A 24,183-nucleotide genomic window follows, 5' to 3' on the forward strand; every position below is an offset into this window, starting at 1 on the left:
CCTGAGCCACCATTGTCCCCAGTGGACAAGGCAGTGCCTGACACGGCTCAGCAGGATCCTGACCTGTCAGATGACCCTCAAGGTGATCAGGACAACGAGGACCTGCCCCGCTCTGCCAGAGCTTTCCATGTTCCATCTTGGGCGTCGGTGAACTGGCGGAAATCCTCCATGACGGCCTCACAGGACCTGACTTTCCTGGGTTTTCATTGGAACACGATAGACTGCCGAGTGTATCTGACTGGGGACAGAATGGCGGATCTGTTAGATGTTAGATGTTTACGCAGTCGGAGAGCATGTCGGCCTGGTGGTTCCAGAGGCTTTTTGGCCTCATGGCCTCGTGTGTACTGGCTCTTCCTCTTGCTCGTCTCAAAATGAGACGGACCTAGATGGCTCTTCGGAGTTCCTGGCGTCAGGCTGTGGACCCGGATTCCAAACGGATAATTATTCTGGAATCCATGAGAGTGGACCTGGACTGGTGGTCATCTCTCAGCAACCTGTCAGTGGGCGTGGGGGTTTCAAGACCCAGACCCCATGGTGACGATCACGACAGACTCCTCCCTTTTCGGGTGGGGCGCGAAGTTAGATCTTCTTCAGGTCTCAGACCTCTGGTCACCTCAGGACAAGCTCCTGCACGTAAATCAATTGGAGCTTCTGGCAATTTTTCTGGTGCTCAAGGCGTTCAGACCTCTCATTGTCAACAAGGTGGTCCGCATAAGAACGGACAATGCGGTGTCAGTGTACTACATAAACAAGCAAGGGGGAACGAAGTCTCCCCCTCTCGTGGATCTGTCCATCCAGATTTGGGAGTGTGCCGTGCTTCATGGGGCCTGGCTGCTTGCAGTGCACATCCCGGGCCGGCTGAATGTCACTGCGGATGCCCTCAGCCTGCGGACAGTGGTCAGCTACGAGTGGGAGTTGAAGGCGGAGATCCACTAATGGATTTTCTCACTTAGGGGCACACCAGAGGTGGACCTCTTCGCCACGGCGGTAAACAAGAAGCTTCCTGAAGGGGGCGCTGTTGCGCACGACAAACATGACTGCCTGATTCGAGCACTCCGGCCCGAGAATCATCCGTTATATGAAAAAATCCTGATACGGAGCACGCTGCGGGATACCGACCACACCGAGACGTGCCGTGTGTGTTGAAGCACCCATACGAGAAATGCTGGAGGGATAGGTGCCTGGGCTGAGGAGTTACGAGACCTGGTGTTCACCGCGGGGAGGAGCGGTGGAGCGCGCCGATCCCCGGAACCAGGACATTGCGGCGCTGAGCCGCTGACGCTCCATCTGCTGGGGGCATAGAGAGGAAGGCCTACAAGGTCGTAGTGAGCACGGACCAAGACTGCGTCGGCCCGCCCCGAGCTGGTCGGCCTATACTCCCTTGCTTGGATATTCGAGAGCGATCCAAACACAGTGGGGCCGGATTGGTGCTACAGAGGCCCAAAAAGAACCACTCCCCATACGCCGCCTGCCCGAGGTGACGCGACCGAGCGCCGGAGAGGTGTAGTCCCCCGCACCTGAGGGCCAGCGGTTACGAAGGTAGACACAAGGCCCTTCAAAATCCAAAAACGATCCGGACACAGAGGGACAGGGTCGGAGCTGCAGCTGCCGGGGGAGGACTGTTGCCGGTGCGCCGCCTGGCCGAGAGCTGAAGAAGTGAAGCCCCCCTGCGCTTGAGGGACCCACAGCTGCGGAGGCAAACACAAGAATCGGGGTTGGACGGTTCGAGCGCGACGCCAGTATATCCTTTAACAAGAAACACGGGAGAGCGCAATCCATCGGAAAAGATAGACGCATGTACTGGATTTGGCGGAGGGTCGCGACTGAGGTGCGGTGGCCCGACGATAGAGTAGTAGGTAATAACTTCATATTCCTACGGCCCCAAACTACGGCGAAGAACAATATCCCCTCAGTTTGGCCGGAACAGACCGGCAAGAGACTCCAGGGCCATGGGAAACACGAAGAAGCAAGACAAGATGCCGGAGGGAGCGAGCGCCAAAAAGAAAGGACCGATGGACTCATACACTAGCAGCCAGGCGGGAAGCAGTGAACTTGAACGGCCATTGGCGGCTCGCCCTGTGCCCAATATAGAGGGCGAGGACAAGGTTGAGTACTTGACTAACATAGTCCAAAATGGTTTCCTATCGCTGAATATGAAGCTGATGACATCGTAACGACCATTGGCACATTGAAGACTAGAGCTGACAAACATGAACACAGACTAACAGAGGCGGAGAATTGGTACTACCGAGGACACGGTTGCTCACCATGACCAGGACATCGCCAGCTAAAAGACAGCTTGAACAAATTACAAAACAAGTGCGAAGACCTGGAATCGCGCTCTAGAAGAAATAACGTGCGCATCGTTGGTGTCCCAGTGTCCCGTATGCACTGATATTCCCGGGCAAATCGAGAATCCAATATGGAGGAAAGGCGCACTTCTTTGAAAATCCTGCTGCAGCACAATCCTATGTGGAAACCACTATTCCGCTGCCCCCGCGGGGCCGAGGACCGGATCAGAATGGAAGACGCCTGCCTGCAGTGGAGGACTGAAACTTGGCTGAATAGCCCGGCAAATGCAAGTAATATTTGATGTTTCGGAGGTGGTCGGCCCCGTGGGGGCTCCAAGTAATCTACACCGGGTCGTGAGCCCGGTCGGGTGGCCTTGTGACTGCAACGAAGCACCCTCAGGAATGTTCTTAACGGTTACTAGGGTTACTAGGGTTCATCATCAAGTTGGGGTGGATGATGTGGGTGGAGGGGGGGCTAGGGGATGTGGCGATGTTTTTCGGTATCGCGACCACCTAGACGAGTTTGAGCCTGGTGGGAAAGTTTGTATTGATGGATGTTGTAGGTTAATTGAAATGTGGTCTTGCAGACAATGGCGCTATTCAAAGGCTGTATACACACACCAAATGGGAGACGGACTACGGATAAGATTAATGTCATGGAACGTCCGAGGCCTTGATAATCCAATGAAAGTTAGGAAGGTCAGTAATTATGTTACTAGGCATGGGCCTCAAATCTTAATGTTGCAAGAAACCCATGCACAGGGCCTGGTCAATGAGAGAATACTGGCCAAATGGGGCAAATAGCGCTATTACACGGACTATTCATCACAGTCTACGGGGGTTTGCACCCTTATACATAACTCGCTGGGCTTTATAAACAAGGGACACCTGGTGGATCCAGTGGGAAGGTATGTAATGGTGTGGGGGGGAACTAGCGGGGAAGCATATAACCTTGTTAAACACCTATGGACCCAATCTAGACGACCCTGATTTCTATTTACAAATGCTTGATTTGCTCGCCAAACACGAAGGAACCACTGTTCTTTGGGGTGGGGACTTCAATGTTGTATTAGACCAGGCATTGGATAGATCCGTCAAGGTAACTAGGCCACCTCCTCGGGCGGCACTAACTTTGAAGCAGATAATTTCGCAACTGTGCCTACAGGACGCCTGGAGGGTGCTCCATCCGGTCGATAGGAGGTTTACATGTTATTCTTCCGTTACACGACAGTGAGTCGCGCATAGATTATTGGTTTGTATCCTCAAATTTAGCACACAGCCTACAAAACTGCGAAATCCTTCCTCGCACACTATCGGATCATTCCCCGGTGGTGCTGGAGATCACTTTGAAAGATGCCCCTAGACCAACAAGGAGATGGAGAATGCCTAGAGACATAATGAAAGACCCAAATGTAGTTGAAACTCTACATATTGAAATTGGCAATTTTTCCACGGACAACGTTGGGTCCGTAGATCACATATCATCAGTGTGGGAGGCTTTTAAAGTCTGGGTCAGGGGGGCACTGCTGTCCAAGACCGCTGGTCGGCTGAAGGGAGTACGCTGTGAATTGGGGAGGGTAGAGAGGGACCTGAATACATTGGAGGAAACCTATGGCCGCACACATAGTGGGGACACTCTGGCGGAAATCCACAAGTCCCTTAGAGATTTTGACCGGCTGGCAGCTAAGGAAGTGCAATATATAGCAGCCCCTACCCGGGCTCGCAGATACGGGGAGGGTAACAAGGCAAGACAAATGCTGGCCAACCAGGTAAAACATGAGAAACAAATTACCCCGATCGCTATGATCCAAACGGCACAAAATGAGATAATAACGAGCGAACAGGGTATAAATGACGAATTTGTTAAATTCTCCAAAAATCTGTATACGAACAAGGATATGAAATCCCCTGCTGAGACTAAAAACTACCTATCTATGTTGAATCTCCCTAAACTCCAAGGAAAGCAGATTGCTGCTGGAACAACCTGTCACGGCAGAGGAGCTCACAGAGGCAAATAAAGAGCTCAGATCTGGCAAGGCACCGGGCTCGGATGGTTTGGGGGCTGAATTTTACAAAGAATTTTGGGAGGAACTGGTCCCCGTGCTGTTAGAGGTGTGGGAAGAGGCCCTGGGAAAACAAATATTGCCCCCGACAATGCGAGAAGCTATAATCACAGTATTGCCTAAACCCCGACGCCCGCCACAGGAAATGTCTTCATACAGGCCCCTATCCCTGATAAACGTAGATGCAAAAATCTTTGCGAAGGTGCTAGCAAATTGCGTATTACCCTTAATGCCCACGCTGGTTCACCCGGACCAAAGTGGGTTCATTCCCCAAAGGTCCACTGCCTTGAATCTGCGCAGGCTGTTCGGCATAATGTCACAAATAAATCCAAATAAACAAGCAGTAGCGGTGTCCCTAGACGCTGAGAAAGCGTTTGATTCAGTTTCGTGGGAGTACCTCTTCCTGGTGCTTGAGTCGTTTGGGGTGGGCCCCTACTTCATTACATTTGTTAGTGCTATGCACTGCCCCGGGTGCAAGGGTGTGCACGAATAGAAGTATATCCGACCTGTTCGAGTTGGGCAGAGGCACCAGACAGGGGTGCCCTTTTTCCCCTATCCTTTTTGCCTTAACAATAGAACCCATGGCAGCGGTGGTGCGGTTGCGTCATGTAAACAAAGGTACAACGCTGAAAGGAGCCACTCAGGTAATATCGTTGTACGCGGACGATACACATTGTATGTACGCGAGCCAGACAAAAACATAGCCCCATCATGACAGACATTAGTGAATTTGCAGAATGCTCTGGATATACGGTGCACAATACTAAGTCAGAAATGTTCCCGCTTACCCCCTCTACAAAACGCCCTGCCCAGACATGCGGCCTTAAGTGGTCGGAGCGACACATCAGATACCTGGGAGTACTGGTTTCAAACAGCAGGCAGACCCTATACTCTGATAACCATGACTAGGCGCTACAAACACTCAGTACCAAGCTACAGGTCTCATTACACGGTAAAATCGCCATTCTCAAAATGATTGTACTCCCCTAGCTGCTATACTTATTTGTAAATATTCCTATATGGCCAGGAAAGGAATTCTTATCCAGATTGCGATCCATGGTAGTGTCGTTTCTGTGGAACGCAAGGTGGCCAGGATATTCTGGGAGAAGTTGGCAGAACCGTACGAAACAGGGGGAATAGCAGCACCAGATTTTGAGCTCTACTGCACGGTGGCGCAAGCACAGTTTGCGAAACACTGGTACGATGAAGAGGACACTCACCCCACACTTGGATAGAGGAATACACCACTGTACCCACAAACATTAGATCTGTTATATTTGATACGAGACACAGGGATTCCTGTGATTTTGACCCTGTGAGCTGCACCGTAAGGGCTTGGGGGGGCTATATATAAAAAGTTGAAAATAGAACTTCCATACAACCCTGAAATTCCGCTATGGAAATATCCAAATGTTCCCCCTACATTCGATACCAGTATACAGGAGGCCTGGGACCCCGATATGGAGATGAAAGTGGGAGACATGTTGATAGATGGGAAGTTCGTAACCCTTGCAGTATTCACTAGGGGTGTGGGAGGAGGTCCGCTCCGTACGTTACAATACTGCGAATCTCTAAATTGTATAAAACAATCCAAACCCACACCCCCACGTCCAATCGAGTGAAAGAGAAATGGGAAATGGATATGAGAATGCAGATACCTAAAGACAAATGGGAAAGATATTGTGCACTTACAAAAAGGGTGTCCCTCCATGCGGGATTGTGCCAAATACAGTTTAAAATCCTTAATAGATTGCACTACACCCCTGCCAAAATCGCTAAATTTACACCTGATGATCGAGGCAACTTCCCCAAATGCGGGACCCCCTAGGCGGGATCCTATCATATGTATTGGGAATGCCCGGTCGTGGCAAGAATTTGGGAGAAGGTTGCAACCATGTTGACAGACATCACGCAGATTTCCCTGTGTCTGACCCCACAAAAATACTTGTTTGGGGATATTGGGAAATGCTCTGAAAAAGTTAGAAGACTGTTCAATGCATCATGTGTTATTGCCAAGAAATGTATATTACAAGTATGGAAAAGCCCGAACCCCCCACCCCCACCATGAACACTTATTTACGTGAACTAACTTATATCAATGAATGCGAGTTACAATACGTGCTAACTTTACCAAGTACGAGCCGACCTAAAGACATTTGGGGCCCTTTCAGGGCGTACCTATGCGATATGCTTTCGGACAATGACACAACTATGTAAGCTGTAGATTCTTAAACATCTGGTTGAAATATTGTTATATGAAGGGCCATATGTTGTGTTAATTGAATGCTGCTGTAACTGTTGAGACCATCAATAAAGAGATGTTTAAAAAAAACAAAAAAAAAACAAGAAGCTTCCTCAGTACGCCTCCAGAGGGGGCTGGGAGCCTCCTCCCTGGGGGACACACTCGAGATCCCATGGCACAACATGAGAGCTTACGCCTTCCCGCCTCTTCCTCTGGTTCATCGAGCAATTTGGAAGTTGAAGAGCTCTGTCAGCTGTTCTCTTCTACTGATAGCTCTGTGGTGGCCGGCCAGGTTTTGGTTCTCAGAACTTCAACACCTGTCGGTGTGTCCGCCGATCAGGTTACCAGTAACTCCCGATCTTCTTCACCAAGGGGAACAGCAGATGTGGCACCCCTCCCCACAATCGCTCAACTTGGCGGCATGGTGCCTGAGTTCATGGCTCTAGAGCATTTGGGTTTGTCTGCGGATAACATGCGCATTATCAAGGCAGCCAGGAAACCCTCAACCATATCTCAATACAAGAAAGAACTTGCAGAACAAAAAAAGGACAAACGAAACAGAGAAAATGTCTGGCTAAAAAATCCTTCATCAGCCAATAAAGCCCGCTGGAAGGAAAGCGAAATAAAATATAAACATATGATAACCGAGGCCAAAAAAAACTTCTATAACGAACAGATTTCTACAGCCAATTCCACCAGCAAACTGTTTAATATCCTTAAATCCATAGAAAAACCCAAAGCCATTACCCCTCCTTTCCTACCCTCTCAAGAAGAATGCGATGCCACCCAGATCGCCTTCTTCAACAAAATTTCAAAAGGCAGGGACGCCATCATAAATTCCCTGACCAACAAAAAAACGACAGTCACTCTGCCAGCTGAAACTGCAACAGCAGGTATTGGAATTTTCAATTTCACAGAGATCAACAACAGCGAAATGATCAAAGTACTGGCGACCATGAAACCCACGACCTGTGCAGAGAATATCATTCCACCTAAGATAATATTGGACAACATAGACATTTTCGCCCCCATCCTGACAAAGATCATTAATGCCACTTTTAGAGACCAGGAAGTCCCTAATGCCATCAAAAAAGTCACAGTAACCCCCCTGGTAAAAAAAAACAATCTCGACCAACGCGATCCGAATAATCTCAGACCCATAACAAACTGCAATTTCATCCTCAAAATCATGGATAAGATCGCCACCATGCAGCTCCAGGCACACGTAGAGGAATCTAATTCCCTCCACCCACAGCAGTCTGGTTTTTGCCCCGCACACAGTACCGAGACGGCCATGTTAGATCTGAAGACCAAAATGCTTGGTATTATTGACAAGGGTAAGACAGGCCTCCTCGTTCTACTCGACCTCAGCGCCGCATTTGATCTCCTCGACCATAACCTACTCCAGAATGCGCTAAAAAAGACCACCAACTGCTCTGATGAAGCCATCAGCTGGATAATGTCCTTTCTAAAAAACAGAATATCCAGAGTGCATTGGGGGGACAAGTTCTCCCTCGAAAAAGAAATCCTCTGTGGAGTTCCCCAAGGGGCCAGTATGTCACCCCTACTGTTTAATCTTTACTTAAAGTACCTATGCCTTGTTCTCGACCACATATACACCTATTTCACCAACTATGCTGACGACACGCAGCTTGTATTCGAACTAAGTGGCAATTATCAGAAAGATAGCGAGCAACTTACCACGATATACAACCACGTGGAGCAATGGATGGACTCCAATTGGATGTGCCTAAACGGAAAAAAAATGGAACTCATGATTTTCGGCTCATCCTCTGCTCGTGCTAAGCTACCATCATCCTACACATCCTTCCACATTAAAGATACCCCCATTCCGGTCCTAAGCAAGGTTTAAACCCTAGGTATGCTGCTAGAAGCATTGTTAGGTGCGGATGCCCAAGTACAGTTCATCAAAAAAAACTGTGCTTACCACCTCCGCCTAATAAAAGCTATCAGACCATTCATATCTGAGGAAAATTGCGCGACCATAGCAAGAGCCACCATCTTGTCGCGCCTTGACTATGGCAACGCTTTAGTCCTGGGTGCCTCCAAGCAATGCTTACAAAGCTACCAAATTGTACAGAACAACGCAGTAAGAATTGTCAAGCTCAAAACTAAAACAGAGCATATCAGCAACTCCAGAAGGGAGCTTCATTGGCTGAAAATAGAAGATAGGGTGCATTTCAAAACCTTAACCATCGTTCACAGATGCATCTACGGAAAGGCTCCAACCTACTTAAAAACTAGGATCAAACCATACGTTCCTAATAGAACACTGAGATCATCCCAACTTGGCAAAATTGCTACGGCACCACACAAACTCAAAAGTGGCTTAGGCAGAGCCTTTCCAACCCTTGCAGCCAACCTTTGAAACAACCTACCAGACCACCTTAGACTGGAAAACAACTACTCGCGTTTTCGCAAACAGGTAAAAACCCACATCTTCAAATAAACGGCCATCACTGCCTATACCTCAGTTAGCTTAATTCTATGTAACTGTCCCGTCCGCTCTGTCTAATCACTATCTGTCCGCCTGTTCTCGTGTCCTTGTTTCTGCGCCCCGAGGCTCGCGAGCTACCGGCGCAATATAAATATTAAAAAAAAAAAAAAGTAAATGGCATTGGTGTTTGGAGAAAGAATTGGACCCGAGGGTGGCGACGATTGACATGGTGCTGTCCTTCGTCTCCTCCCTAGCAGAGTCATGGGTTCATGTCTTGTCCTGCAGGACTTATCTCTCAGCGCTTTCCGCCTACCTCTCTACAGACCGGTGTTCTTATTCGTTAACTAACCCGGTGGTGTGGTAAAGAGACATTTTGCTGGTTTGACACGCATCTACCCGCCGGTTTGTAGTCTGCACCTGCCCTGGGACCTAAATGTAGTCCTGACGGCGTTGTGCCATAAACCTTTTGAGCCAATGGCTACGGTTGACCTCAAGTACGTGTCCTGGAAAGTGTCCTTTCTGGTAGCCGTTACGTCAGCGAGGAGAGTGAGTGAGCTCCAGGCATTGTCGGTGGAGCATCCTTTCTTGGTCTTTCACAAGGACAAGGTAGTTCTTCGGACAAACCCAGCTTTCCTACCAAAGGTAGTGACCGAATTCCATCTGAATCAGTCGATTTCCCTTCCGGTCTTTTTTCCGAACCCTGCCTCGGAGGCGGAAAGGGTTCTACACTGCCTGGATGTCCGAAGAGCTCTTAAGTTCTACCTGGACAGGACTGCCGAGCTTTGGAGCTCTTCCCAACTGTTTGTGACCTTCGGTAAACCCCAGGGCAGGCCGACGTCTAAGGCATCCATTTCCAGATGGATTGCTGCCTGTATCACGGAATCTTTCACCGTCCAAAAGCTGAAACCTCCTAAAGGTATCCATGCACATCGGGTGCGAGGCAAGGCAGCCGCGGTTGCTTTTCAGAAGTATGTTCCCTGGCAGTCCATCGCTAGAGCGGCTACTTGGGCCTCCCCATCGCTTTCTGTAAGCATTACTGCCTCGATATGAGCTCTAGAGCTGACGCTCAGTTCGGCCAGGCTGTGCTGAAGAACCTGTTTCAGTAAGGGGTATTTCCATCCACCCACAGTTCCTGTAAGAAGTGCTTGGGAATCTCCCATAAGTATGGAGGAAAGGGGACGGGACGTAGGAGTATTGCCAGGTTACTCACCATAGTGACCACCTTACTCCTAGTCCATAGTCCCCTTTCCTCCATACGCCTGCCCACCGACCCCTCTAATAAGGTTCCTCTGTTATTGCTAATGGATCTTGGACCCTGCGATAGAAAAGGGCTGATGGGCGATGCGCGGGGCGGAGCCAAGGTGGGCGGGGTTACGGCCGCGTGCCGGGCCCCGCGCAGGAAAGAGGAGGGACACATTCTTGAAAAAAATGTGGATGCTTTTTACAAAAGTGCTCCGGTCCCGTCCCACAGAACGGAGAGATGTCCCATAAGTATGGAGGAAAGGGGACTATGGACTAGGAGTAAGGTGGTCACTACGGTGAGTAACCTGGTAATTCTGTTTTAAACCAGTTTTATTTAAAATGTGTGAGCCAATTGCTCTCGCTTTCTGACGCATGCTTCAGTTTGCCAGCATTAGACAATTCCTAGACTTACATGCTTTGAATATATACCGTCGTTCTACTGGGAATCCTCAGAAAAATTGAAATATATAGTTTTAATAAAGCAGCCTATGTACCTCATTTTTAGAACATTTGTTAGGCAAAGAGTTGCACAGGCTATAAATCCAACATGCAGAGATTTTCATATTCTACCACTTGAACACTGGCTCAGAGTGAAGGCTCTGCTTGAGTCGCATTTAAAATTATAAAAGGTACCAACAATGTCAAACTAACCTACCAGATCCAGTCTCTGTGCCTGTGCAAGAAGCCCTGTTTCGAGGGGATTGGGTCCTCCGACGTATTCCATATCTATGACAGTAATCACCACAGCTGTGCTGCTTCGGAAACTTTTTCGGCGTCTGCGTCCTGCGTCGATGACGTCGATGCGCCGCCGTCGAGGACCTCCTCCGACGTCCGACGTCATCCGATGTGATAAGTAGGACGCACGACGCCAGTAGCCTCAGTTCCGTTTTTTCCGCGAACGTGTTGCTTCGTGTTTCTCGGTTCTAGCCTCGACTCTTTGGAGTTCTGTTCTTTCTGGTTCTTCGAGCCTGTTCGTTTGTGAATATTCCTTCGCAGCGATGTCTTCCACTTCGTCTTCAACCCCGCGTCCGGGCTTCAAGAAGTGCGGGGTGTGTGGGTCCAAGATGTCGGTGACTGACTCGCACGACGCCTGCCTCTGGTGCCTCGGGGAGGCCCACGACACGGATGACTGTGTCGACTGCCTGTCGCTCACTTCCAAGGCCTTACGCGAACGTAAGAAGAAATTGTCGGTAGGTCGGGTGTCCAAGCCCCGGAAGTCGAAGTCGGCGGGGCTTTCGACGGATGATTCGAGGGGTGACTCTCCGCGTCATCGTCGGAGGTCTCGTCGGTCTTCTTCTAGGAGTCGGTCTCGCCACTCCTCTGCCTCTTCGAGGCGTTCTCGGAAGCGCCGTCACCGGTCGCCTTCCAGGTCCTCTTCCGAGGACTCTGCCCGGCACGTCGGTTATCCCACCAGCCGTGCGACGCCGGAGGAATGGGCTTCCTTCGGGAAGAAAATGTTGGCGATTCTTGAGTCGCAGGGTACTCAACCGTCCGCGCCCCCGAGTGGGGTCAGCCGTGTGAGGTCGAGAGACGCCGCTCGCAAGAGTGGTCGGCACGAGTCACGGGAGAGGTCCCGTTCGGACAAGGAGGCTCGTTCTCGCCGTACCCGTTCCAGGTCCCGGTCCTCGACGCGATCGAGACCGTGTGCACCTGTGATGTCTTCGAGGAAGACATCGACGTCTGAGGCGTCGAGGGCGTCGACAGGCTTTCTCGAGGCTCCGGCTCCGAGGAAGTCGTCGAAGCCGTCGACGTTCAGGTCGTCGAGGGACACGCTCGGGGCTCCGGCTTCGAGGGCTGTGTCGACGCCGCCGATATTGGAGGCGCTGCATCTGACGTCGACGCCGATTTCCTCGACGCCGATCCTCTCGGCGCCGTTGCCGGTTTTCTCGACGGCGGCGCCGATTCGCTCGACGCCATCGACGCCTTTCGTGTCGGAGGTGCCCCGTGTCTCGGGTGTACCCCCTAGGAAGGCTCTGGCTAAGAGCAGGCACTCTCAGGTGCCTTTCCACCTCTTGGATTATATTTCGGAGGCGGATGAGGATTCGGTTGGCCTGGTTCCTGATCAGGTGCCGGATGACATTGTCTCGGGCCATGGTCAATTTGACGATTTGAGCTGGACACCTCTCCGGAGGTGGAATTTGGTCGGCCTGAGCCTGGCTCCCATGCCGATTCCTCATACCGGCGCCTTATGGCTAGGGTGTCTGAGTATCTGGGATGGTCTGCTCCCCCAGGGGAGTTTGTGCAGGATGATCTGACGGACATCCTTGATGTTGGTCCCCCATCTGACCCGGTTCTGCCATTCCATATGGCTTTACAGCGTAGGGTGGCGGCGGCTTGGACTGCTCCGGAGAGTCTCCCGGCAGTGGGCAGATCCTTGTCGCGGAAATACCGTCCAGCCAGTGGCGACCCCTGCTACTTGACCAGGCACCCCACTCCGGAAAGTTTGGTGGTGCAGGCGGCCACGGCCCCGGCAAAGCAGGCGTCGTACCCTACCATCCCTCCTGATAGGGACGACAAACGTTTTGATGGCTGGGCGAAGAAGGTGTTTTCTTCTGGTGGTATGGCGCTTCAGGCGGCCAACTCCATTTGTGCCTTGTCACGTTTCACGCACACTCTGTGGAACTGTGTTGCGTTAGCGGCTGAACATATTCCCGAAGGGGACGAACGGGTTGGTTTCCTTGCTTTGGTCCAGGATGGTAAGGATGCCATGTGTGAGTCCGTTCAGTCGGGTTTGGACTTAGCTGAATGCGTCAGTAGGTCCATGGCGGCGAGCACCGTGATACGCAGGTTTGCGTGGTTGCGGAAGTCGGGGTTTGCTCCTGATGTGCAGTCCCGGCTCCTCAACATGCCCTTTGATGGTGAACATCTTTTTGGCAGCAAGGCTGACGAGAGCCTTGAGAGGTTGCAGACCTCAAAAGCTGCAGCGAAGTCGTTGGGCGCTGCAGTTCGCCAACCTCCGCCTTTTCGTCCTAGGGGACAGCAGTGGAGGGGTGGCTCCTTTCGCTATTACTCGTCCTTTGGTAGAGCGAGAGGAGCTGGCAGTCAAAGGGGCCAACGCAGGGGTACCAGAGGTGGACGACAGGGTACCCGTGGTGCCAAGGCCGCTCGGGCAGTTGCCTCTTTGCCCTCAGGTAACGCCGCAGCCGCTCCTACTCAGTCATGAGGCCTTGTCCCATGGTTCGCCGGTTGGGGGAAGGCTGGCGCAGCATCTTGTAGAGTGGCGTGCCATTACTTCGGATGTGTGGGTTCTGGAGATCATAACCCACGGCTACTGTCTTCCCTTTCGGCACAGGCCTCGCGACAATCCACCGGGGAACCTCTCTTTGAAGTGTCCGGATCCGCTCCTTGCGCAGGAAATTCAAGCCCTGCTGGAGAAAGGCGCCATAGAACTGGTGCCTGTAGCGGAGAGGAACAAGGGATGGTATTCCCCTTATTTTTTGATTTCCAAGAAGGACGGGGGATTGAGACCCATCATGGACTTGCGCGGTTTGAACAAACTCCTCAGGAAGGACAAGTTCAAGATGGTTACTCTCTCTCAAGTCCTCCAGGCCCTTCAGCTTCAGGACTGGTTGGTGTCACTCGACCTCAAGGATGCTTACTTCCATGTGCCGATCCATCCCAAGCACAAGAAGTACCTGAGGTTCGCGGTTGGCGACTCGCACTTTCAGTTTCGGGTCCTGCCGTTCGGTTTGACCTCCGCCCCGAGGGTTTTCACCAAGCTCATGGTGGTGGTGGCAGCGCATCTCAGGCAAGGGGGGATTCACGTCTACCCCTACCTGGACGATTGGTTGATCAGGGGGAGCTCTCCCGAGCAGGTCCTGGATCATCTGTCCGTCGCCTGCCACTCCCTTCACAGGCTGGGCTTCTCCCTCAATTTAAAGAAGTCCCATTTGACGCCAACGCAGAGGCTCCAGTACATCGGAGCAGTGCTCGACACTTCCCTGGGGCAGTGTTTTCCTCCCCAGGTGAGGGCTCTTCACATTCAGCAGATGGTGCGCAAGTTTCAGCATGCCCAGACGCTCCCAGCGTTCGAGTTCTTGAGGTTGCTCGGCCTCATGGCATCCTGCATTCTTCTGGTGCCAGAGGCTCGCCTGCGAATGAGATCTTTGCAGTGGGCACTCAAGATGCAATGGTCGCAGTCCTCCGGCAGGATGTCGGACCCGATTCAGGTGCCGCCCTCGGTCGCCCGGGACCTTCTGTGGTGGGCCGTCGAAGGCAACTTGATGAAGGGGGCTCCGTTTTGGCTTCCCTGGCCGGAGGTGACGATCGTGTCGGATGCATCCCTCACGGGGTGGGGAGCTCATGCCAACGGGCTGACAGTCAGCGGTCGTTGGTCTCCGTCGGAGTCCAGACTCCATATCAATCTGTTGGAGCTGAGGGCCGTCAGGCTAGCCCTGAAGGCTTTTCTGCCGACTGTGCGAGGGAAGAGTGTCCTGATCCTGACGGACAACACGGTGGCCATGCACTACCTCAACAAAAAGGGGGGGGCAGGGTCACTTCCTCTGTGCAGGGAGGCGATGCAGCTCGAGTTCTGGGCCATCCAGCAGGAAGTTTCGATCTCGGCAGTTCATCTGGCCGGAGTCGAGAACGTGACGGCGGACGCTCTGAGCAGGCAGAGCACGATCTCTCACGAGTGGGAGTTGGCTCAGGAGATTCTCCTGGAGATCTTCGCCCTTTGGGGGACCCCTCAAGTGGATCTCTTTGCCTCCAGTGTCAACCGGAAGTGCGAAAGGTTTTGCTCGCGGGAATTTCCTCCAAAAGGAGCCTTAGGAGACGCGTTCGTGGTGGAGTGGTCGTTCCCGCTGCTGTACGCGTTTCCTCCGGTCCCCGTCATCCCGCAAGTGCTGCGGAGGTTACGGAAGTTCGGTTCCCGGATGATCCTCATTGCTCCGGCGTGGGCTCGGAGGACGTGGTACCCGGACCTTCTCGACTTGTCCATCTGCCCTCCACGTCGTCTTCCCTACCGAGACGATCTGCTCTCACGGGAGGGGGGTCAGGTTCTCCATCCAGAGGTCGGATCCCTCAACCTTCACGCTTGGCTTCTGAAAGGTTGAGGTATAAGGATTGGGACCTCCCTGAAGACGTGATGGAGGTGTTGCTTTCGGCCCGAAGGCCCGCAACTAAGTCTCTGTACCGTTGCCGTTGGCGTAAGTTCTGCGACTGGTGCAGAGTTCAGAATGTGGATCCTTTTGCATGTGACATCCCCATGGTTCTGTCCTTTTTGCTTTCTTTGGCCCACAGGGGCTTGCAAGTGGGTACCGTTAAGGGTTACCTGGCGGCGCTGTCCATCTTTAAGCGCTCATCTGAAGAATGTTCTTACTTTAAAATCCCTTTAATTTCACAGTTTCTGAAAGGGCTCACTAATGTGTTCCCTCCGTCGCCTTTCCTGGTGCCCGGTTGGGATTTGAACCTTGTTCTTAGGTTTCTTATGGGTGCTCCGTTTGAGCCGTTACATTCTTGCCCTTTGAGGCTGTTGACTTTGAAAACTGTGTTTTTAGTTGCGGTTACTTCCGCTCGCAGAGTGAGTGAGTTGCAGGCACTTTCTGTTAAGCCACCCTTCACTGTATTTCACAAGGACAGGGTTGTCCTTCGAGTTCGTCCTTCTTTTCTTCCGAAGGTAGTGACGGAATTTCATTTGGCCCAGAAGATTGTTCTTCCGGCATTCTATCCTCCTCCGCATCCTGGTAAGGAAGAGGAGAGGCTCCATAGGCTTGATCCTAGGAGAGCTTTGAGCTTTTATGTTTCTCGCATGTCCCGGGTCAGAGTGGACGATCAACTCTTTATTGGTTACGCTGGTAAGCGCTTGGGGCAAGCTGTGACGAAACAGACTTTGTCCCGCTGGATTATTTTGGCCATCTCGGAGTGTTACCGCTTGGCGGGCAAGGACCCTCCGGCTGGCTTGCGGGCCCATTCTACCAGGGGCTTGGCTGCATCTACTGCCCTGCAGAGGGGTGTTCCTATTCGCAACATCTGTGATGCTGCCACCTGGGCTTCAGTGCATACATTTGTGCGGCATTATTCCCTCGATTCCATCAGAGGGCAGGATCTGGCCTTTGGCAAGGCGGTCCTTTGCTCTGCTATTTGATTGGCTATTCTAAATTTTGTTTCTAAATTCTTTCCCTCCTCCTTGATTTGGTACTGCTTTGGGAGTCTGTCATAGATATGGAATACGTCGGAGGACCCAATCCCCTCGAAGAACAAGTTACTTTCTTACCTGGTAACGTTCTTTCGATGGGATGGTCCGACGACGTATTCCATATCGCTCCCGCCCTGCCTTCCCCGCTGCAGAATTTCTGTTGCGTTTGCAGCTTACGTTCCGCAAGGCTTTGTGTCGGACTGGCAGTTGACTATTGTCACACGTTCTGGGGGAAAAAACTACAACTGAGGCTACTGGCGTCGTGCGTCCTACTTATCACATCGGATGACGTCGGACGTCGGAGGAGGTCCTCGACGGCGGCGCATCGACGTCATCGACGCAGGACGCAGACGCCGAAAAAGTTTCCGAAGCAGCACAGCTGTGGTGATTACTGTCATAGATATGGAATACGTCGTCGGACCATCCCATCGAAAGAACGTTACCAGGTAAGAAAGTAACTTGTTCTACTACCGGGTCCTCCTGCCTCTTCCGAACGGAATCCACTGTGACTGGTGCTATGAGTAGCTGGTGTTAAGTCCTGGAGTCCTGTGTAATTCTTGGGAATTCTCTTAAGGAGTCCGCTGTGTTCTGGAGTAGTGCGGGTTTGCAGGCCCTCCTCTAGAGCAGTTTCCCTTTGACTTGCTTTGGCCTGAATCTGCTCTGTTTCCTTCCTTCTCTAGTCAGCTGGGTATAGAACCTGGGATTCGCTTCCAGGGGGTCTCCTCTGGTGTCCCATGAGGTCGGTTGCTTCTTTGTCTGCACCTGTGGGATAGATTAAGGACTTAGCTGTCTTTAACCCTTAACCGTGGATTGCCTATGAACTATGTCCCACTTTTGCTTAGGGGGGCATCTACAAAATGTGAAACTCCTCCTAAAGGGACTAAACAGGGTACTTACCTGAGCTCTGAAATGTGCTCCTGGGTCCATGGAGTTTTCTACCCAAGACAGCAGTTCCTGATATAGAAATGTTATTAGGGTACTGATGTAGTTGTGGTCTTCATTTATATCGGCGTAATGAGACTTTATATGCCTGGCATTATAAGTCTAGCCCTATTTTCCGTTGTGGCGTCCCGTTTGGGCACCACTTAGAGGTATTAACCCTTTTTTCTCTCTAGGTCGGGGGTCTGCAACCGTTTTCATACCAGACCTGGTGGTCCATTCCATGGTGTGGGCTCTTTCACCCATCAGCCCTAAATAACATTGCCAATGAAGAGAGATTATGGGAGATGTAGTCCAAATCATATGGAGAGCCACTGGTTGCAGACCCCCGTTTTAGAGACTATATTGAGGTTATTATACTATGTACTCGAGGCTGTTGGGATTACAGTGATAAGTTGTTTGATGTCATTGTAGACTCTAAACATGTGTATGTAATTGTGCTTGTGTCCAGGGATCCCTTTTTCTCCCTACCCCTTAGCATTGTAATGTACTGAGTTTATCACTGCCTACTGGTCATACATCTAGTTATATGAAAGGGGAAGTGTCTCTTTTTTATATAAATAATGTTCTATAGTATTGGAACTCAAGTACGTATTTGAGCCTTGGGTTATGTAAGAGTTTATATTTTGTAGTATATCTGTGTAGTGTATTATCTTGGGATTAACTTTACCTATGCACAAGCCTTCCTTTTTTATTTTATTTTATTGCTTAAACTAGCTCGAGAGCAGCGTGGCGCTGTACAGAATGTGGCTATCCAGCATTTGGGCTGCCTTTTAACAGTAGCGTAGTACTGGAGGTATGGGGCGGTATGTGCACCTATTGGAATTAGTCCTTGGTCAGGTGTTATTGAAAGAGCCATATTTTGAAATATTTGCAAAATTAGATTTTATATTCCTTCATCCCTAGGGTGAAGTCGAACTACTCTGCCATACCTACCAATCAAGAGAGTTTTGTATGTCTTTTGGTTGGAACCCTGTGTTCGCTTAGGATAGATTTTATTTCACCCCCTCAATAGAGGGCTGTGGAAAAAACTCCCTAGAAAGCCCATGCTGATTCTTCAGTCAGAGCTTTAATATTCATAAACAAACAGTATCCCTATCAGTGGTTGATATCAAAACACTTAATATAGAAAAAAGTATTTTGCAAATATATTAAATACATCTCTATACATAGCCTTTTGAAAAATTAACGATCCGATTACATTTCGATTAGGCACCTCTGTGCTGTCCTACAAGAAAACAGATCATTTCCACACTAAAGGAAAATTAAAACGAGGAAAAAGATGGTCATATGTTAAAGAAAACGAACAGACTGTCGTGAAGAAGAGTAGGATCAATATATGGGGGCACAGAAGTACATGGTTTCATATCACATAGGTTTATTTGGGGCTGTTACATAAGTGAGCCAACAAAAAAAAAACCTGACCAAAATGGGGTGGTGCAATGCCCCAGGATACTAATAACCAAGGTCTCTGGATTATGGCCAGACTCTAGGATTTGTAATCCTCATACAAAGGTTCTAGCTTCAGGATATCTTCCTCTTCCAGTCACTTAGTCTGGGGGTTTTAGTGTCCTCAACTCTTCTTGGTTACTTGACCCATTGGTTGAGCTCCTCTGCTTCTCGTTATGGGCTCTTGGGAGCCCCCTTTGTCTGGGTTTGGGGCCCTACACCTGTCTGCATGTTAGGCTTGGGTGGTGGCAAAGGCTGAGGTTGGATAGTGCCAAGTTGAGCCCATTGAGGGTACTTTTTGGGTCTAATTGCACCAAAGGAGGGCAGATGTTGTTCTAAAGGGTTTATTCATGCTGAAATTTTGTAACTGAAGCAGTGGGGAAGCTTGCGTTGAGAGACTGCCGGCAGCAGGGAATGAAAGATAAAAACTGTCCCGGAGCACCTCCAACGGTATGCAGTAATAAAATTGCGGCAAAAAAGTCACCTTTACAAAAAATTGCAGGAAAAATGCTGTGGTTTGACCCGGTGAAGGCATACCCCATTATACCATTTAAGGGGAGGAGGGGTTGCAGTGATGTCCCCCGCTCCCCTTAAATGATATAATGGGTCTGGGGGTTGCAGGGGTGTCCCCGCATCATTTGCATGGATCGCGGCGGCAAAACCACTGCCTTTTTGCTGCGATTTTAACACATGGAACCCCTCCAACACTACAGGGTGACAATCGGAGAAAGTCCATCGCAAGGCATCATGGAAAAATAGCAAACAAGGGCTGAGATTTCAGAGGTGCTGAAAGGCAGGTAGGGAGGTGGACATTTGTCAGAAAGCTTAAGGTGACCCCAAAGAAGAATACAAGAAAGACAGAGAATGGAGAGGCTAAATGTCTTTTGTAGGTGGTCGTTTTCATACTCCAAATGCCTAGGACCATGGCACAGATAAACCAGGAGAACCAAATAATTTCATGTTTGGGAATCCTGGTTGTAACACTCCACCAGCAGAGCAGACTGTTCTGACCAACAACAGACCAAAGTAGGTTTCAATAGGAGTTGTGATTTTAACACTGAAATATTTGAGTATGTGACACGTTTTAGCGACAGAGCTAAGAAGAATTTCATGTTGGGAGTTTTGCACCTGACAGTCTGGTTATTTTCCACTTGTGAACGTCATCCTATTTGGAAAGTATTTAATGGTGGATCATTAGACTCTCAGCTCCTAAGAACACAGTGCAGTGGCATTGGAAGTTGTGGCATCACCAACTAACTGCAGGAGCCATCGCAGTAAGCCATCGCTTAGTCTGATTTTAAAAATATGTACTTATGAGCAAAAACATTACAGCATACCGATATCCAGCTGAGAGATCTTTGTGTATGCCCTTTCCATCAACTTGTCAGGAAGGTTTTTATAGGCTCTTACACCCAGGCCTATCTTCTTGAATATGGCCATCAATTTGAAACAGTTCAATCATTTATGATCCAAATACCTCTATCATGGACCTGCCTGTGGATGCACCTGACCTAACTCGGAAGCCACTTGGAAGCTTTTTGTGTAGGCTGGTTCTACTCCGTAGGACGGACTGCAGCACACAGCACCACAGCCTAACATTGCAGAGCTTAGTTGCAGGCCTCTTCGATACTTGCAAACCGTCGGCTAAATCTGCCAAAGCCTGTAGAAACATTTCAAATAAGGCAAAAAGGCCTTCAACAAGAGCATACTATACTTTCAAATAGAATAGCTTTTTATCTCTGGTGCTTTAATATGTAATCCTCTGACGTGCCCAGAAAAAACAGTATAGGCTTGTGTTCTTTACTTTGCTTAGTCTGGCTTGTAATTATTCTTAATTATTGTTTATTTAGCAACTGCTTATAGGTGAATCCATACTCCTGAATATTTATTTCACAATGCCAGTGGTTAAAGATTGTTTAAGATGTATTTTTGTGGGCAATACATTTACATGTTGGGGCGAAGGCTAAGGTCTGTTTGAATGGAGATCTCTCGGGGGAAATTGTCCTTGGTTGTCTTCTGTCTCTGTTTTTATTCAATATTGTGCTTGAGCCTCTTGCAGCTGTCATCAGACAGTCAATCGGGATACACAGTATATTTGTGGGGAACCATGCATTTAAGATTTTGTCATACGCAGACAAAATGCTTGTGATTTTATTGAACCCAGGTGAGGGTAGCATTTTATTGAAGAGTGTTTCTGAAGGGATTGGACACTTGTCTGGGCATAAGATGAACTGGGACAAAACAAAGGTCTTCCCTCTGTCTCCCCTGTGTATTCAGAATTGTTTTGAATCCTGGGATTGTAAGTGGTCGGAACCAGCAAGTGAGATACCTAGGTATTTATATTTTACGGAATCTGAATAAGATTGTAGATTTCAATGTAGACAAGATAGTTGGGGTTATCTCGAGGAATGTGAGGAAATGGGAGTGACTGCAGTTTAGTGTTTGGGCCAAAGTAAATATGATAAACACAACGCTTCTCCCAAAAGTGGTATATATTATGCAGTCGCTTTTGTTGAAATTCACAAAGAAAAATGTACAGAAGATTAACAAGGTTTACCAGGGGCTCCTGTGAGGTAGTGCGAAGGTGCCCAAGATTCATCGATTTATGTTGGTGCGTGGCATTGATGAGGGTGGTGTGATGAATCATGTGGCGTCATCACTAATTCTCTGTCAAAGATCTCCTTCCACATAGCCAGAGTACGGCAGCCCAGAGGCGTATACAGAGTAGGGCTGGAGCGGGAAAGGCCCACCCAAAATCTGTAAATACCCACTCAACAGCGCTGTGTGGGCATTTACAGATATTGATGTCACTGCGATGTGCTCAACTACATTAGCTTCAGGCCTCACTTGGAAGACAATTCTGGCTACACCTCTGCGGCAGCCGCTACCTGATCCTAACCCTAGGAGTGGTATTATAAGGGAGGATCTATTGGGAGAGACTGCTGCAGGGGGAAGGTGGTGACCCCATCAGGAGAGGCACAGTATTTGTTTCTTTCTGAGGAAGAAACCCTCATAATCCATGTTAGGGTCAAGAGTTAGATGATATGAACGGTACAGGTGGGTCTAAACCCTTCCTAACGTTGGATTATGGTATGAAATTGACCACTTGAGGACCAACAGGCTATGCTGCCTTCGTTGAGGGTGCTAATCCTGCACCCCTTCACTCCTTGTTGCATGTGATAAAACCCTTCTTACCTCTATTATGTTTTTGAATGCTGGACCTCCTTTCTTACTGCTACCATCTTGTCAAACTCTCCATTGTCCTCAAAGCTATGCTTACCCAACCTTTCCCTCAAGCTACTTCTTGTCCCCGGAGGATAGCTCAGGGGCAACGTGCTCGCATTAGAAGCAAGACGACACAAAGCACCACAGGTTCGCTTCCACAGGTACGTGCTCAGAAACCTCTGGGTATTAAGAGCGTTATAAATAACTGTTATAAATAACCTATCATATCATATCTTCTGCCCTCACTCCTAGTGAAACTTTTCTCTGCCTCTCACCCATAAACTCCAAGATCCATAATATCCTAAGCAGCCTCATTCTCTTCAACTCCACTCACCCTTACACACACCTGCCTTTGTTTCTTCTCTACTACATCCCTGACCATTAGGAGCGCACAGACGTTTTTTCCACTAAAACCACCCAAGAAAAAACACAGTTTACCCCCTCCTATCTATTTAATCAATCCCTACCTCTCCAATGGGTCCTGTAAACAGCTAAACTAAGGAAACTCTTCCACAGCTGTCACTCCACAAAAACACTTTGAATCTGTTGATCACCCGTCAATCCTTCTGACCCCTCCAATCTTTGGATCAAGGACACAGCACTTGACTGGTTTGGTAACCAGTGAAGTTACCAACAAAAAAAAATATACTGAATGAACTTTTACAGAAAAAAAAATATATATGGGGTGGGGGTAAGAGGTTAAAACAGGGGTTCAGGTGGGGTTAGAAATGTAGGTAAACCAGGGTTTAGGGGGAACCCCCAATGTAAAAAAGAAATTGATGTTTCTTTTTTTGTTGGTAAAAGTCGATACAGTAAAAATAACTTTGGTAACATCACATAGAACCGACTCATTTGCTTCCTACCTCTCTAGTCGCGCCTCCTCAAAAATCCTGGAAACCTCAGATCCTACCCCTCACTTGATGGGAGTGCCCCAAGGCTCAGTTTTTGGCCCACTACTCTTTATGCTCTATACTTCCTCCCTTTGAAAAACCCATCCTTTTTGGGTTCTCCTACCTCGCTCTACTGACAAAACTGTTTTCCTGCCTTTACTCCATAACTTTCCCCTAAACTCTCTGTCTAGGCTATCCTTCACTGAATGGCACCTTGCTGCCTTATACTCATCTCATCTCTGACTGATGATCTCTAGCTCCCAGTCGAAAATGCCCCACTTCTCCTCCCCATGGCAATATCCTTTCCCCTGACCACCTCAAGGTTTGCAACATTTGGCTCCTTTTTGACAGTGTTTCCAAGCACAAGCATTTCATCACCTCAACTGCCACTGACTCTAAGATTAGATTGTTAAATGTTGGAAGATCTGCTTTTTCCTACCACGCCGTTAACCCCTTATCTTCACTCTGGTACTCTATCTCCCGGACTACGGCCCAAGCTTCCTCTTGATCCTCACACTCTGTTCCTATATGATATATTTTATTTATATTGCACCCATACACAAGTGTTTCAGAGCGCACAACTTGTCTTTACTTAACAAATGTCTACATGTTTACACTGACATGCTATAATCTTCTACAGTCCACATGTATTTTTCCCTACCACCTCCATGCAGGATGGCTTTCTCTGCACAACTGATCCCTCTACAAGTTATTCTTGCTAGTCTTTAAATCTCTCCTTGGCTTCTCATTCCCGTAACTGGTTTCTTCAATCTTCTTCCACTTTCCTCTATCCCTCCCCAATCAATATCTCTCCACACAATGTCGCACTGTTGGAACTGCATCTCTTCACAACAGTCGTGCCTGCCCACCCACGCCTGGCACCATCTGACCCGCCTCCTCTTCGCTGTATACATGCTAACATCTCTAGGTAGATAAACGTTTGTTTTTGTTTGTTACAGATTTATGCTATATGTTGCAACTACCACCACATAATTAATTGGTCTAAATATGAATTGCCAGTCAATTGCTTAATCTGCTCTCATGCTATTGTTTCCCATCCAGGTTTTCTCTCCTGATAGCTGGCTTGTCGCCTTGTGTGCAGGAATGATTAGTAGTGTGGCGTTGGTTGTGGCCATGACTCCATTTGATGTGATCAGCACTCGAATTTATAACCAGCCCGTGGATCCAAGAGGCAAGGTAACGGCACATGTTCAGTAGACAAATGCAACCAAAATGTATCTGTGCTTC

The 24,183-nt window shown here is 49.2% G+C and overlaps 1 protein-coding gene across 1 annotated transcript in view; it reads left to right on the forward strand.

The window, feature by feature from the left end:
* LOC138567725 (solute carrier family 25 member 35-like) overlaps window positions 1-24,183 on the forward strand; it is a 328,461-nt gene that overhangs the window by 265,739 nt on the left and 38,539 nt on the right. Inside the window, exon 4 of the mRNA XM_069646202.1 lies at window positions 23,998-24,132. Within this exon, the coding sequence (XP_069502303.1) occupies window positions 23,998-24,132 (135 nt within the window). The remainder of the gene's footprint in view (window positions 1-23,997; window positions 24,133-24,183) is intronic.

Source organism: Ambystoma mexicanum, chromosome 1p (assembly GCF_040938575.1).
Source record: "Ambystoma mexicanum isolate Mex_15411 chromosome 1p, UKY_AmexF1_1, whole genome shotgun sequence".
In the NCBI taxonomy this organism is placed as follows: domain Eukaryota; kingdom Metazoa; phylum Chordata; class Amphibia; order Caudata; family Ambystomatidae; genus Ambystoma; species Ambystoma mexicanum.